The 16,246-nt window shown below is 40.6% G+C and overlaps 1 protein-coding gene across 5 annotated transcripts in view; it reads right to left on the bottom strand.

Moving 5' to 3' along the window:
• Positions 1-16,246, bottom strand: part of shank1 (SH3 and multiple ankyrin repeat domains 1) — a 218,543-nt gene that overhangs the window by 100,918 nt on the left and 101,379 nt on the right. For all 5 annotated transcript variants that reach the window (XM_017697387.2, XM_037544893.1, XM_037544894.1 and 2 more), the window contains one exon: positions 1,136-1,339. In XM_017697387.2, the coding sequence (XP_017552876.2) occupies positions 1,136-1,339 (204 nt within the window). The remainder of the gene's footprint in view (positions 1-1,135; positions 1,340-16,246) is intronic.

The following is a 16,246-nucleotide window of genomic DNA, read 5'->3' as shown; positions in this document are numbered from 1 at the left end:
AAACGGGGCGGCTTTATGATATGCCAATAACAATTTGCCTTCGAAAAAGCCTTTCATGACTCACATTGGTGCAGAACCGAGATATCACCAAGGTAACGAAAGATCTGAGGAACTGCTTCCTACCACGCACATTCACGACAAATTATGTGATAGTCCGAATGCGGACCATCTCAGTCACCTTTACCAGAGATTTTCATTAGACAGCTTGGGGCGTGATTCCTTGTTCTGATTCGAGCCTTTTGCCTCTTTACAGTATAGACTAAAATGTAATGGGAAAGATATTTGTGTGGAGATGATGTAATTCCAAGAGAATGGTGAATAATCATCCTAGACATAACCTACACCTAGCCTTAACTACCTTACATATAGCCTACACATACATCCTACCCCTGAACCTCTCCCAACCCTAACTGTTCTACACATAATCTACTACACAACCTAATCTTAACTACCCTATATGTAACCTATCCTACGCCTACCCCTAACCTTAACTACCCTACACGTAACCTACACCACACCTACCCCTAACCTTAACTTCCCTACACGTAACCTACTCTACATCTACCCCTAACCTTAACTACCCTACACATAACCTACTCTACATCTACCCCTAACCTTAACTACCGTACACATAACCTACTTTACACCTACCCCTAACCTTAACTACCCTACACATAACCTACTCTACACCTACCCCTAACCTTAACTACCTTATACATAACCTGCTCTACATCTACCTCTAACCTTAACTACCCTACACATAACCTACTCTACACCTACCCCTAACCTTAACTACCTTATACATAACCTGCTCTACATCTACCTCTAACCTTAACTACCCTACACATAACCTACTCTACATCTACCTCTAACCTTAACTACCCTATATATAACCTACTCTACACCTACCCCTAACCTTAACTACCTTATACATAACCTGCTCTACATCTACCTCTAACCTTAACTACCCTACACATAACCTACTCTACATCTACCTCTAACCTTAACTACCCTATATATAACCTAGTCTACACCAGTGCCTAACCTTTAATAACCTTTATCTAAACAATCTTGTCGTTCAGACCTTCGTTTGTGTCTGCATCACGTTATCATTACTTATTTTTGTGAGTGCTACCTCCAAGTATGGCACCCCTTTTTCAAAGGATTGTGGGTAATCTCGGAGTGGCCTCTCCTCCTCCAGGAACTTGGCGTCGTGTCCATCAGTGGCTGGCTGGAAGAGACCATAGTTCAGGACATCTCGTAGAGACTCTGTCAGACTGCACAGCACCTGTTGCTTTGCCTTCCATACTGTGGCTTCAGGGTTAAACCGCAAGCACTTCTGCAGAGAGAGAGAGAGAGAGAGAGAGAGAGAGAGAGAGAGAGAAATAGAAAGATGTAAACTACACTTCAGGGAAAGTCATAAAACCTATTTAAAGATTTGAAGCAGAAAAGTAAGTGAGCACTAACCTACAGCTAATGAAAAAGAAGACATTTCTGCCTTTTACATTTTTAACAGCGTTGAGAGTGACCTTGACTCTGTGCTTCATTTTTCACCCCAATACAACAAAGACGACATGACCGCCGTGCAAAATGATACAGGAATTTAACCCACCCCCACCACTTTACCTAACATGGACAATGTAACTTGGCTGTGATCTGGATCTCACTGACTACTGCTAAACAAATAATCTGTGGCAGTCTGATAAAGCTGCCAACCTGGACAGAAATAGCAATTGCAAATCTGCATTAGTTGAGTAATTAAATGCACAAAACATCCTATTTTGCCTCTAATGCAGTTGATCAGCCAGTGAATGTCTGATATCTGAAGTTCTTTAGTTTTGCACTGAAGAACCTAGCTATGGCTAGGCTAATGTAGCTAACAAGAAATGGAACCTTCTACCAATTACATTCTTAAAAAGATCTGCTTCAAGGGTTCTTTAGTAAAGAAAATGGTTATATATAGAACTTCGCACACTCAAAAACCCATTGTATTATTAAAGGGTTCTTTGCATCAAAACAGGGTTTTTCAGATTGATGGTGAACGTGCTGTAGATGGTTCTATATCGAACCTTTTTAAAATGGTTTAGCACCAAAGAAGGTTCTTCTATTGTAACAAGCTAAACATCTTAACAATAGAAGAACCCCGTTGGGTGATAGCCTCCGTCTGACAGTGTGTGATGATCTAAGGACAGCACTGTCAGTCCCTTTTAAACACTAACCAGAGACCTACACACTTAAAAAGACGGTTCTTCAAGGGTTCTATAGAAAATGGTTTTATATAGTACATTGAACACTCACAAAACCTTTTGCATGATTGAAGGATTCTTTGCATCACGAAAGAGTTCTTCAGATTGATGGAGAATGTGCTGTAGACAGTTTTATACAGACCTTTTTGAAAAGGGTTCTATATAGCACCCAAGAAGGTTCTTCTATTGTAACAAGCTTGACATCATAACAACAGAAAAACCCTTTTTGGCGCTATATAGAACCATTGTAGCATTGAGAGTGCAGCACTTGGCAAACTGTATGACTAAAACTTCACACACTTGTCTATAAATATAGATGTATAGCTAAAAAATGGAGTAGTGACCACCTCTGAGATAAAACTGTCACAGATAACAGTGTGTCAGTGTCAGAAAGCCACATAAGCAAGTCCATTAGCGATTACTGAACATCTCCGCATGGTCTGAAATAATTTAGGCCGTCAGTTAGCATGATGCTAATTTTTTACATATGATCAGTTTTTACAGCAAAAAGAAGAAATGTCTGAAAATGCTTCTTATGTTAATATGCTAGTGCTTCTATTTCAGTCTATTAGAGCATTTAACATTATAAAAGTGCAATATGTTATAACAATGTGCGAATGCTAATGTTAACCCTGAGCTAATATACTGTTGTAATATAAGAAGGGCCTGCTCTTGATTTTGAGGTAAATAGGAGGGTGTGCCCTCATTGTGGGCTTGCCTGGTTAATTTTTACTATACACTATTGTTTCATTTATATTATATTGAACGGTTCAATACAATAGATTGCACCATATACAGTGGGTTGCAAAAGTATTCATACCCCTTGAACTTTTCCATATTTTGTCACATTACAACCACAAACATAAATATATTTCACTGGAATTTAATGTGAAAGACCAACACAAAGTGGTATACAATTGTGAAGTGGAAAGAAAATTATACATGAATCAAAACATTTTTTACAAATAAAAAACTAATAAGTGCGACGTGCAAAAGTATTCAGCCCCCCTGAGTCAATACTTTGTGGAGCCACCTTTTGCTGCAATTACAGCTGCAAGTCTTTTAGGGTATGTCTCCACCAGCTTTGCACATCTAGTGACTGAAATTCTTGCCCATTCCTCCTTGCAAAACAGCTCAAGCTCAGTCAGATTGGATGGAGAGCGTTTGTGAACAGCAGTTTTGAGATCTTGCCACAAATTCTCAATTGGGTTTAGGTCTGGACTCTGACTGGGCCATTCTAACACATGAATATTCTTTTTTTTAAACCACTCCATTGTAGCTCTGGCTTTATGTTTAGGGTCGTTGTCCTGCTGGAAGGTGAACCTCCGCCCCAGTCTCAAATCTTTTGCTGACTCCAACAGGTTTTCTTCCAAGATTGCCCTGTATTTGGCTCCATCCATCTTCCTATCAACTTTGACCAACTTCCCGGTCCCTGCTGAAGAGAAGCACCCCCAGAGCATGATGCTGCCACCACCATATTTGACAGTGGGGATGGTGTTTTCAGAGTGATGTGCAGTGTTATTTCTCCGCCACGCATAGCGTTTTGCATTGTGGCCAAAAAGTTCTATTTTGGTCTCGTCTGACCAAAGCACCTTCTTCCACATGTTTGCTGTGTCCTCAACATGGCTTCTGGCAAACTGCAAACGGGACTTCTTATGGTTTTCTTTTAACAATGGCTTTCTCCTTGCCACTCTTCCATAAAGACCACATTTGTGTAGTGCACGACTAATTGTTGTCCTGTGGACAGTTTCCCCCACCTGAGCTGTGGCTCTCTGCATTTCATCCAGAGTCACCATGGGCCTCTTGGCTGCCTCTCTGATCAGTGATCTCCTTGTTCGGCCTGTAAGTTTAGGTGGACGGCCTTGTCTTGGCAGGTTTACTGTGGTGCCATACTCTTTCCATTTCCGGATGATGGATTGAACAGTGCTCCGTGAGATGTTCAAAGCTTGGGAAATCTTTTTATAACCTAAGCCTGCTTTAAACTTCTCCAAAACCATATTCCTAACCTGTCTGGTGTGTTCTTTGGACTTCATGATGCTGTTTGCTCCCCAATATTCTCTTAACCAACATCTGAGGCCGGCACGGAGCAGCTGTATTTGTACTGAGATTAGATTACACACAGGTGGACCCTTTTGAGTCATTAGCAGTCATCAGGCAACTTCTGAATGCAATTGGTTGCACTCAGGGAAAAGGGGGCTGAATACTTTTGCACGTCGCACTTATTAGTTTTTTATTTGTAAAAAATGTTTTGATTCATGTATAATTTTCTTTCCACTTCACAATTGTATACCACTTTGTGTTGGTCTTTCACATTAAATTCCAGTGAAATATATTTATGTTTGTGGTTGTAATGTGACAAAATATGGAAAAGTTCAAGGGGTATGAATACTTTTGCAACCCACTGTATACACTATAACGTTCCCAGCATGCACTACAGTGTAATGTGCACCCTGACTCTTCCACCCCAACAGCAGTCTATGAGGCAGTAGTTACACCTCAAATATACACGATTCTACACAATGCGACACCAGTCATGTCATCAAAATGCATTTAAGCTGCAGTTCAGCCAATATAAACATTAAACGTTAGCTCAGCAGCTCAGAAACTGAGCCCAAGTCTAAATGAACATGCAGCAAAGAAAGGATGACAGGTGTCCAGATCAAGCAGATAGCTAGGTTTAAAAGACGGAGCTCCTGGGGACGTTTAAGATCTGAATATCTTATGTATTCATGTAATATTTCAAGGTCTATTATAAGTGTTTTTTACTGCTTAACTTTTTTTGTGTATTTTGTTAAACAATTGCCAGTTTTGGTTTTGCTTAAAACCAAGACATTTCTTTCTGGTAAGACAAGCCTATCATGCATTTTTGATACAGGCTACACTGGCGTTGCTGTGAGACAGACACTAGAGGGCGACTTGGCAATCTCTCTCTCTCTCTCTCTCTCTCTCTCTCTCTCTCTCTCTCTAAGGAAGTCTCCACAGGAGGCAGGAGTGAAAATGGGTGAAACAGCAGGGGGTGTTGGATTAGCAGCTCGTGGACCAGCAACTGTCCGTCAGATACCGTCTCCAAAGTCATAAGCAGGGAGTCGCAGTGCCGCACGCGTCCACAGCCGTGCTGGTTTAATGTTCTAAACATTGCTGGGCTGCAGTCAGACACATGGGCGTGTGTGAGGAATACAAATGATAGTGTAAGTAGGCTATGAGGGCTGGCACAGCACGGGTAGTGAGTTTGGCATGCTGTAGTGCTGTAGGGCTCCCATACAGATAAAGCTGCACAGCGTCCAAACCCCAGAGTGGAGAGTGCGGAGCAGGGATTTGGAGTTTCAGTGCAGTGCTGGTCAAATGTGAGCCAACAGCTGGAAAAGAACACTGAATATGACCTTGAGGCAGGATTGATCCATAGCTGGAGCTGATTGTGCTTCTCTCTGTTCCCACGGTTTCTTCTGTTATCATTTAATGTGGCAGTGGGGCAGTGAATGCATCAGAAGTGTGTGTATAGAATGGGGAGAGGGCGCTCCAAGATTTCTGTCTAAAAAGGCAAAGATGCTAAGTTGAATAAATGAATAAATACTATCCTTAGATCATCGCACATTCTTGGGCAGGTGCTGTCACCCAAAATGGTTCTTCTGTTGTTGGGATGTCACAATAGAAGAACCCCTTTTGGGTGCTATATAGAACCCTTTTCAAAAATGTTCTATATAGCATAATCTACGGCACATTCTCCCTCAATCTAAAGAACCGTTTCATGATGCAAAGAACCCTTTAATCATGCAAAGAGTTCTTTGAGTGTCCATGGCTCTACAGAGAACCATTTGCTTTGCTAAACCCTTGAAGAATTTTTTTTAAGTAAGTAGGACTCTGGTCTTCATTCACTCTGGTCTTCATACACTCTGGTCTTCATTCACTCTGGTCTTCATACACTCTGGTCTTCATACACTCTGGTCTTCATACACTCTGGTCTTCATACACTATGGTCTTCATACACTCTGGTCTTCATACACTATGATCTTCATACACTCTGGTCTTCATACACTAAGGTCTTCATACACTCTGGTCTTCATTCACTCTGGTCTTCATACACTCTGGTCTTCATACACTCTGGTCTTCATACACTATGGTCTTCATACACTCTGGTCTTCATACACTATGATCTTCATACACTCTGGTCTTCATACACTAAGGTCTTCATACACTCTGGTCTTCATACACTCTGGTCTTCATACACTCTGGTCTTCATACACTATGGTCTTCATACACTCTGGTCTTCATTCACTCTGGTCTTCATACACTATGGTCTTCATACACTATGGCATATGAGGCTGAAGTTGAGTTCTTATTCACTAGTTTCTTATTCTAATTCTAAAAATGTTCCACTTTAAATAGTACAGAAGATGTTATCTGCTGCATTTAAATAAGAAGCCAGCTTAAGCATTGTCTGTGGCATGGTGTCAGTAACATAACATTAGATAGTTTAACAGGAAGTAAGCAATCCTGTGTTATGTTTAATATCCAAAAATTGTTTGCTTCTGATTCTGGTAACGGGCAACGATGTTGGCTGGGCATGTAAAGTTTCAGGGCTCGGCCGAGTTGTATATAGGACTGTTTTGGATTGCCTTCCCCCAGACATCTTTAATTATAGTGTAAAATGTGCATTTTTTTTTATTTAAAGGAATTGCATCAGGAATTTAGCATTATTGATTGGTACGTCTTGTATACAAAACCAAACAACACAAGAGAAAAGAAGAGAGAAAGATATTCCTGCGACTGTTTTAGCTCTCAGGACTCTATGGCGCATGCGCATGTCTCCCTCAGTCTCCAGTGTGGTGTAACACTATTCGGGGTTGTAGTCCTGAAAGACCCAGGCAAAGCTCCTGGGAGTTGAGTGGGTAAGTTTCTAACAACTTCTAATAAATTTCTCTAGAACTGTGTGTGTGTATGAGTGTATGCAGGTGTCTGTGTGTTCATTTAAACGTGGAGGTGCCTGTGTGTGTATGTGTGTGTTTGAGTGTGCAGGTGCCTGTTTGTGTGTGTGTGTGTGTGTGTGCGAGTGTTCGTGCGTGTGTGTTTGTTTGTGTGTGCGTGTGTGTGTGTGTGTGCGTGTGTGAGCATTTGGGTGTGCAGGTACCTCTGTGTGTGAGTGTGTGTGTGTTGCAGTGAGGAATGTAAAACTCTTCCTTTTATTCACTTTCTCATTTTGCGCACAGCCAACTCCCGTCACCATGGCAACCAGTTCATTAGAGGAGCAAGCTGCACGTTACCATAGAAACATCTCAGCAGTCCCTCGGAGACCGAGCACCACAGTACACTGTATGTGTGTGTACATATGTGTGTGTGTGTGTGTATACAAGTGTGCATGCAGGCAGGAGTGTGTGTGTGTGTGTGTGCGCATGAACTGTATGTGTGCAGCATGCACTCAGAAACACACACACACACACACACACACACACACACACACAAAATATGTGTAAGAGGGTTTGTTAGTTTTAAAAGGAGCAGCAGATAATGATTACAAAAAATGTATTAATGTGACTTGTTTTAAAATAGAATATATTGAAATGCAAGAAATGCAGCGGCTGCAAAAAATATTTGGCCCTTTTAAACCTTCAGTAAACTTTAACGAAGTTCTATAGGTTTCTACATAAAGTGTTTAACAAAAATATATTTGATTCAGAGAAAAAATTATGGTGGACTATCTAGGCTTGATGTATTAGACCTTTATATGTACAAAACTGGAGCACAATCACAAATGCGCAGTTCATCAGTCGTGTGTGTGATAAAATGCAAAACACACTTTGCTTCGTCATGAATATGCATATGAGGGAGGATGTGGGAGGATCACAGAAAGTGGGTGGGGGTATTACTATGCATGTGGCTGATCACATATTGTGCTTGATGTACGAGTTAAGTTTGAACAACTGGTATCGACTTTCCTCCTTCTTTTAAAACCAGGAGCCGTATTACAGAAAATTGTAGGATCTAGCACGAGATACGATTTTCACACATTCACATTAAAGAAGCAAATCTTACCTAAATCTAGGAAGTAAATCTTATCTCACTAAATCCTTAAGTTAGAAAATTGTAGCCTACTTGATCGAGGTCAATAAAAAATGTCAAAACAAAACTAAAGCATGATAAAATGTAAGCTATGCATATTGTGAGTGCACCCCCTGCTGTTTAAAAGGGCACAGCCACTCACTGCTGTTTCAGTTTCCTTTTCCCAAAATTTGATGAGTGAATCAGGTTAACATTATTTCTCCTAATAACTCTCCACACATTCAACTCTGCCTCCTCATTATTCACCGCCATGGCTGCAATATTTTATTTGCCACGTATCGACATTAATAAGAGCTAAGCAAAGCATTTGGCCCTGTGCCCACTTCAATGCTGGCACAGTTGGCAGAGTGTCAGAAGTGGCCAAAAACAATCTGGCCTGTGCCAGCCTGGTTTTGCCACAGCTGGGTTTCACTACCACTGGAAGGAAAGCCTCTGGCCCGAATCCAGCTGGACGGCTGTGGCCCTGAACCGAAAGTGTGAAATACAGGGGACCCTGGAGGGAGTCAAGGACCCCTAATTAACTTCTTGGACCTCCTGAATGTCTCAAAAGCTTTGTTTGGTCTGCTTGCTACAGCAAGCTTCTGTCTCTGATATTTTTATCTAACAGGGTGGGACTGTGGCTAATTGGTTCACATGAAGTTGGTCCTTCATAGCCTAGCAACTGGTCGTCTGAAAACTTTCCCAAGAGTTTGGTGAATTTCTACTCACTTCTCAAACTAGAGACACAAAAGGAGATGCGTATAACCTCAGTTAATGTGTGCAAGAGCGCATCACTAGAAATGTGACATTCTGAAAAGAAGAATTGTTAATCCAGAGATTTTGCTGCCTTTGAAGCTAGCATCAGTGGAGCTATGGAAGCAAGTTAGCAGCCAGCCAATGCTGAATGAAAGGATTCAAGTGTGTATTAACAAAGTGCACCTAAACGGTATGTGTTTCTGCAGTTAGATAAACTGGCAATATCATATTATTATATGTAAAATAAATTAGTGGCCCAGCTTTGGCAGAGATCTGTCATCTGGATTTGGGCCCGTGTATTTGGCTCGATTCTGGTCACTCATTCAAAAAGAGGTTGAGCTGACATGGATTACCAACAGTGGACCAGTCACTGTCACTATATATCACTGTCACTGTTTGCTTCACGTTGCGGTAACATGCAGCCTCAAGTAACTAATTGCTTTTATAAATGGTAGCCGACATAAAATATGATGAAAAAAACACAATTTTATAAAGTTATTATAAGAATAATAGACATAAGGTGGTATTCCACCAAGAAGTGTACAACTCCATTTCCCAAAAAGTTGGGACGCTGTGCAAAATGTAAATAACAACAAAATACAATGATGTACAAATCATTTAAACCCTATAATTCATTGCAATGAATACAAAGACAACAGATCAAAGGTTTAAATTGAGAAATTTTATTGTTTTTTGAAAAATATTGGCCCATTTTGAATTTGATGCTAACAACACATTCCAAAAAAGTTGGGCTGTGGCAGCAAAAGGCTGATAAAGTTGTGTACTGCTGAAAAACACCCGGTGGTTGACTGACAACAGGTCAGTAACGTGACTGGGTATAAAAAGAGCATCTCAGAGAGGCTGAGAAATGGGGTGGTAGTTTCTTTAGCATACGGTATTGTTGACAAGCACTTTCATAGCACTTTTTCATTAGGGAGTATGGAGACACAGCCTGGGTTTCACATGACTTCTGACTGACATACGGACATTTGAAGTGCGTAAGTTGTTCAAGTGAATATATATATATATATATACACACACACACACACACACACTCACCAGCCACTTTATTAGATACACCTTGCTAGTAAAAGGTTGGACCTCCTTTTGCCTTCAGAACTGTTGGAAACATTCCTCAGATTTTGATTGGTTATTTTAGTTACTATTGAGTTGAGTTCTATCATCTCGAACCAGTCTGCCCATTCTCCTCTGACCTCTCACATCAACAAGGCATTTTCGTCCACACAACTGCCGCTCACTGGATATTTTCTCTCTTTTGGACCGTTCTCTGTAAATCCTAGAGATGGTTGTGCGTGAAAATCCCAGTAGATCAGCAGTTTCTGAAATACTCAGACCAGCCCGTCTGGCACCAACAAACATGCCACGTTAAGAGTCACTTAAATCACCTTTCTTCCCCATTCTGATGCTCGGTCTGCACTTCAGCAAGTTGTCTTGATCTCCTCTACATGCCTAAATGCATCGAGTTGCGGCCATGTGATTGGCTGATTAGCTATTTGTGTTAACAAGCACCTAATAAATGCACCTAATAAAGTGGCCAGTCAGTGTATATAAATATATATACACATATATATGTATGTATATTACTGTACATCTACCTGAAGTTGTCATGGTGACTACACGGAAAAGATTTCAGAGCCGAATGGTATGTTTCTGTAAAGAGTAGATTTCCGTTTGTGTTGTGGAAGATATGTTGTTGAGAGACTTCCTTTAGCAATCCCTTGAGCACAGACAGCATCCAGACAGAGGCATGTAGCTTTATGTCTAGCTGCTGTTTCTATGGCTGCTGTTAAGGAAAGTCTCACAAATGTTTACTATCAGAATAAGACTGTTAAACTCTCAGGACCAGATGTTCACAGTGTGATGCAGCTCGTAGTCTCTTCATCACTGAACTTTCCTTTTCTGCTTTGTCTTGACTTTGTTGATGGCTCAACTGTGACTTTTAAACCCTGGGCCTCATGCACAAGCAGTTAGTGGGCGGGGCAGTATGCCGTTTGCATTATCAGCTGCATATAACATCCCATATCAAATATTTTGTGGCGTGCCTGTACTCACAAATATGTCCAGCCTTTTGTGTGGAGAAAGCCTGGAGAAGGATGCCAATCAGACTGGTGCATACATGCAAACACACACAGAATTACAGATACAGATCACACATACACCAGGTGAGTAATAATTAAGGATCAGGGCAAACTCAAACAGCTGTAAGATTTTGAAAGCTCTGCTTAAACAATTTCTAATGACAGTAATTCTGTACTTAACAGCCATTATTCCCTACAGCAGTTATCTATTGATCATGAGAGAGTCGGTAGAAGCACTTAGCAGGACCTTTACTTACAATCATACATTTTTACCTGCAATCATATGTTTCATGTATCATCACTGCCTCGAAAAAACCTTCTCAGTTTAATTACTTCTGTGTATTAACCCCATAAGTGTGAGGAGCGAACTTTAACCCCTTAAATGACCAGGGTCCATTTGTATTGAAGTCCATGTAGTTACTGAATAATAAGCCTTAATACGTAATAAGCCTGGGATTTTAGGTGCCATGATGGTAACCTGGGGTGCTTTAACCTCCTCATGGGCTCTGCTGCTGCAGGTGGTTACAAAAACCCAGGACCTTTGTTTTTAATTTAGCGCAAACTGCCAACAACTTCCAGCACAAGGGCTGAAGATAACTTATTATTTGGCTGCCTTCTATCTTTTGTAAAAAAGAATTCACTTCTTTTTAAAATCTTTAGATGGGACAGAAAAGTTTAATAAGAAGCTGGTGAATAGGAAGCCAGTTCCAGCCTCACTCATACCTTTTAGCTCATAAACAAGGAGTTTGAGAATAGTTTGTGGTTGATACACTAACCCTAACCCTAGTGCACTACCATGTCAGTGTCACTGCTGTGCTAAGACTCAACCACCACCAATAATATCAGGACAATAGCAGCCTTGCAATCAAAAACAATGAATAAGGTAGAGGGGGGCCGATAAACTGTCCAGCAACAGAGAGACTACAGTCTGTAACTGTACACCTGTACAGTGGAGCTATATGGTAGGGGGGCTAGTGAGTGGAAAGATGAGGGGTTAACAAAGTGGCCAGTTTGTAGAAGGACATGAGGTTTCTAATTGTCCAGCGAGTGGAAGGACAAGGAGTTTCCAAAAAAAGTGGCTAGTCAGTAGAAGGACGAGGGGTGTTTCTAGTGTTCTTATTGTGGTCCCACTCCACTTTTGGATGGGGTTGCGGGCTGATAAATTGTGCAGCAGCAGATATCGACAGTCTGTAACTGTGCACCTATACAATGGGGCAATAAGTGGATGGATAAGGGGTTTCCAATAAAGTGGCCAGTTTGTAGAATGACATGAGGTTTCTAATTAAGTGGCCTGCAGGTCAGTTATAACAGATATCGACGGTCTGTAACTGTACACCTACAAAGTGCACCTGTATAGCAGGTGTTTCAGATACAGCAGCCAATGAGTAATTTATGTGGTGTTTCAAAGATTTTGGGCATCCGCTGTGTGTTGATATTTACAGTAAATAAGCTGTTAATGAGCAGTTGTAGTTGTTCTTGGTCATTGGCAGTGAGACTGTTCAAGAATCAGAACTTTTTAAAGGATTTTAGAGAGCTCAGATTTTTACACTGTGTGTGTGTGTGTGTGTGTGTGTGTGTGTGTGTGTGTGTGTGTGTGTGTGTGTGTGTGTGTGTGTGTGCCTGTTCTCCTCCCACAGCTTAAATGCTTCAGTGCTGAAATACTTGCTTACACACAGTAGATTTGTCTCAGCCTCTGTATCCCACATTTACCTCCCTCTACCTGTCCACCCCCTTTCCCTCCCTCCCTCCCTCCCTCCACCCCCTCACTCCCACCTTCTCTCTCTCTCCCTCTCCTTCTCTCTTTCTCTCTCCCACCTTCTCTCCCCTCCTGCTCTCTTTTTGTATGTCTTCCCCCCTCTCTCACGCTCCTTCCCACCCTCTCTCTCTCTCATCCTTCCTTCTCCCTGTCCATTCGTTTCTACCTTTTCTCCTCTCCCCCTTCTTTCTCTAGCTCACTCCGTCCCTATCTCCCCTGCTCATCCCCCTCTAACCCTTCCTCTCTCCCTCTCCCGCTCACCCCTTCCTTGTGCCTCTTTCTCTCTCTCTTTCTGTCTCTCTCAGGCCTCTTCCTGCAGGGTGAGTTCAGGGGGATTAGACCTTTAATGAGGTCTGCAGGGAAATATTCTCCCTTTTCCCTCACTCTCTCGCTCTTTCTCTTCATATCTTATTTTATTCCTCTCCTTTTCTCTATCTTCTCTCTCTTTTACAGTCTCTTTCTCTATAGATTCTTCTCTCTTCTCTACTTTCTCTCTCTCTCCCTTCTCTATCTGTTCACCACTCTGACTCTCTTTCTCAATCTGTTCTCCTCTCTAACTCTTTCCTCTGCGCATCCCTCATTCTTCCCACCCTTCCTTTCTCTCTCTTCTCTCTTAATTTTCTCTGTTCCAACTCTTTACGTCGCACTCAGCAGCCTGCAAATCAGTAACGATACATTGCTTCACCCATCATGTAATTAACGGTATATAAAGTCACAAACAGCACTAACAGTGTAATATATACTTTATACTATACTGTTCAAATGTTAAAGCTATTTAATTGGGCAATAAGTGTTTATTTGTCCAGAAAAACTGTGAGTTCATATATGTCAATGTGTTCATTTAACCAGTTCCACTAAAATCAGGATTGCTGTTGATGGAATTTAACAAATCCATCTGATGGCTGGAGGCGTCCAGGAGAAATCTGGACCCAAGCTTTGTTCTTCATTCTAGCTCACAAGATTTCAATTATTTCAACATTTTCTGTATTTGTACTTACACTGTTTTAATGATATACTGTTTTTTTTAAACTAAAAAATATTCACTGCTGAGTTAAATGGTTTGAAATCATTTGCTTAGGTGCCTAAAACTTTTGCACAACACTGTATATCAGGGCTGAACCATGACGATTAGAGCTAGGCCTTCAATTTGAGCCATAAGTATCAAAATTAGGTCAAAGCATTAGAAAAAATCCCGCCTACATTAATGCTAACTTCTGCTAGCATCCCTATGGGACTTAAGTACACTGCTCAAAAAAATAAAGGGAACACTTAAACAACACAATATAACTCCAAGTAAATCAAACGTCTGTGAAATCAAACTGTCCACTTAGGAAGCAACACGGATTGACAATCAATTTCACAGCTGTTGTGCAAATGGAATAGACAACAGGTGGAAATTATTGGCAATTAGCAAGACACACTCAATAAAGGAGTGGTTCTGCAGGTGGGGACCACAGACCACTTCTCAGTACCTTTCTGCTTTCTGGCTGATGTTTTGGTCAGTTTTGAATGTTATATACCTGAGTGGTTGATTCCTCTGTCAGTTGATGGTTACTCTATCGGTTAGGCCTTCTGTTTGGCTATTGAAGCCCTAACCAATAGGAGAGCTTGCTTAGCTACAGCTACCTAGACACCACAAAGAAAAGCATTCCTGATTTTCCAGTTTTACACTCACTTTTCAACCCTTTGACCCTTTGGTTTCCATCTAAAATAACAATGTAACAAGAGTAGTACTTTTAATATTTGCAGCATTTAAAGTCATGCATGATTCTACTGTATAGAAATAAACAAAAAATGAAAGACGTGCTTTTTTCACAGTTTCCAGAAATCTTTAGGCCTTGTGCAAGGAACCACATGTCTCAGGATCCTCCGATGTCATAAACCACTTAAAATCCCAGGCTTATTACATACTAAGACTTATTATTCAGAAGCTACAGGGACTTCAGTGCAAACTGGTTGAACTATTCCTAAGTTACAGAAGTGTATAATAAAACTTTGAGCCTGTTGGCAGAACCTGGCTGTTTAAAGGATTAAGGAGCTGAAATGCAGCTATAGCTACATGCAAGCTAACACTACTGTGCTCTAAACAGAAATTATGAATCTGGCCTCACCAAAATAGCAGCGACAATAACAAGCAAATTAAAAACATCATTCATTTCTACCATAGAGAAAACCAGGTAAGACCCAGAGTTAGGAATATGGGCATGCCTGCAGAGACTTCAGAGATGTATTATTTCATAAAGTCAAATAAGGTGCTTTGATGTGTTCACTTGCTTCATTATTGCTGTAGATTTAGCTTTACAGTAGTGTTATTAATGACTGTACAGGAAAAACAAGATGGTGGAAATGTGCATAAAGGTATGCACTGGTTTTGCGGACGGATGTGACCGCTTTGCTCTCTATGGTCCGGGACTACTAACATACAGATACACAGATGCAGGTTAAATGTAAAATTACAGTAAATTACTGGCTACTAGCTACATTACGTTCATAGTCATTTCCTGAGCCATAGTAAAAATATATGACAGTGAAATAGCAACTGTTTACTGAGTTTTAATAAAAGTTTCCTAAAAAAAATACTACTTAAAAATGACTAAAATTCTTTGCTCTAATGGAGAAAATTGGGCTAGGGAATAATTTTATAAATATAGTTAAACTGTTGTATTTAGACCCCAGGGCCTCTATAAACACAAACAATCTTTTATCTGATAGTTTTTCAATTAGAAGAGGATGTCGTCAGGGCTGCCCTCTCTCACCTCTGTTGTATGCCCTAGTGATAGAACCCCTCGCTGAATACATCAGATCTAGTCCCGTTATTTCAGGAGTCTCAGTGGGAGATTCGGATCACTGCATTTCTTTTATATTTAAAGAATCCAGCGACATCTGTTCCTGAAATTATAAACTTAATCTCTAACTATAGCGTGTTATCAGGTTATAAAATCAATTTTGGCAAATCTACAGCTATCCAGATAAATGTCCCAGATTATATTAATCTAAATACCCCATTCCAGTTTACAAATACGGGATTTCGGTACCTTGGTATAACAATTACTCCTGACCTGAATAATTTGTATAGGTCCAATTATTCCCCTATTTTAGAAACCATAAAGAAAAATTTAATGGAATGGTCATGTTTACCTATTACATTTTTTGGCAGAATTAATGTAATCAAGATGAACATCTTACCTAGACTGCTTTATCTATTTCAAAACCTGCCCTGCCATTTGACTCCCATATTTTTCAAAAAGGTAAACAAATTAATAAGCAGATTTATTTGTGATAGTAAAAAACCCAGATTGAAATTCTCCATCCTTCTAAAACCTAAAAGTCTAGGGGGCGCATCCCTACCAAATTTA

The sequence above is a fragment of the Pygocentrus nattereri genome, chromosome 14 (genome assembly GCF_015220715.1).
Source record: "Pygocentrus nattereri isolate fPygNat1 chromosome 14, fPygNat1.pri, whole genome shotgun sequence".
Taxonomy (NCBI): Eukaryota; Metazoa; Chordata; class Actinopteri; order Characiformes; family Serrasalmidae; genus Pygocentrus; species Pygocentrus nattereri.
Note: the sequence above shows the minus strand (reverse complement) of the source record. Positions and strands in the feature narration are given on the sequence as shown.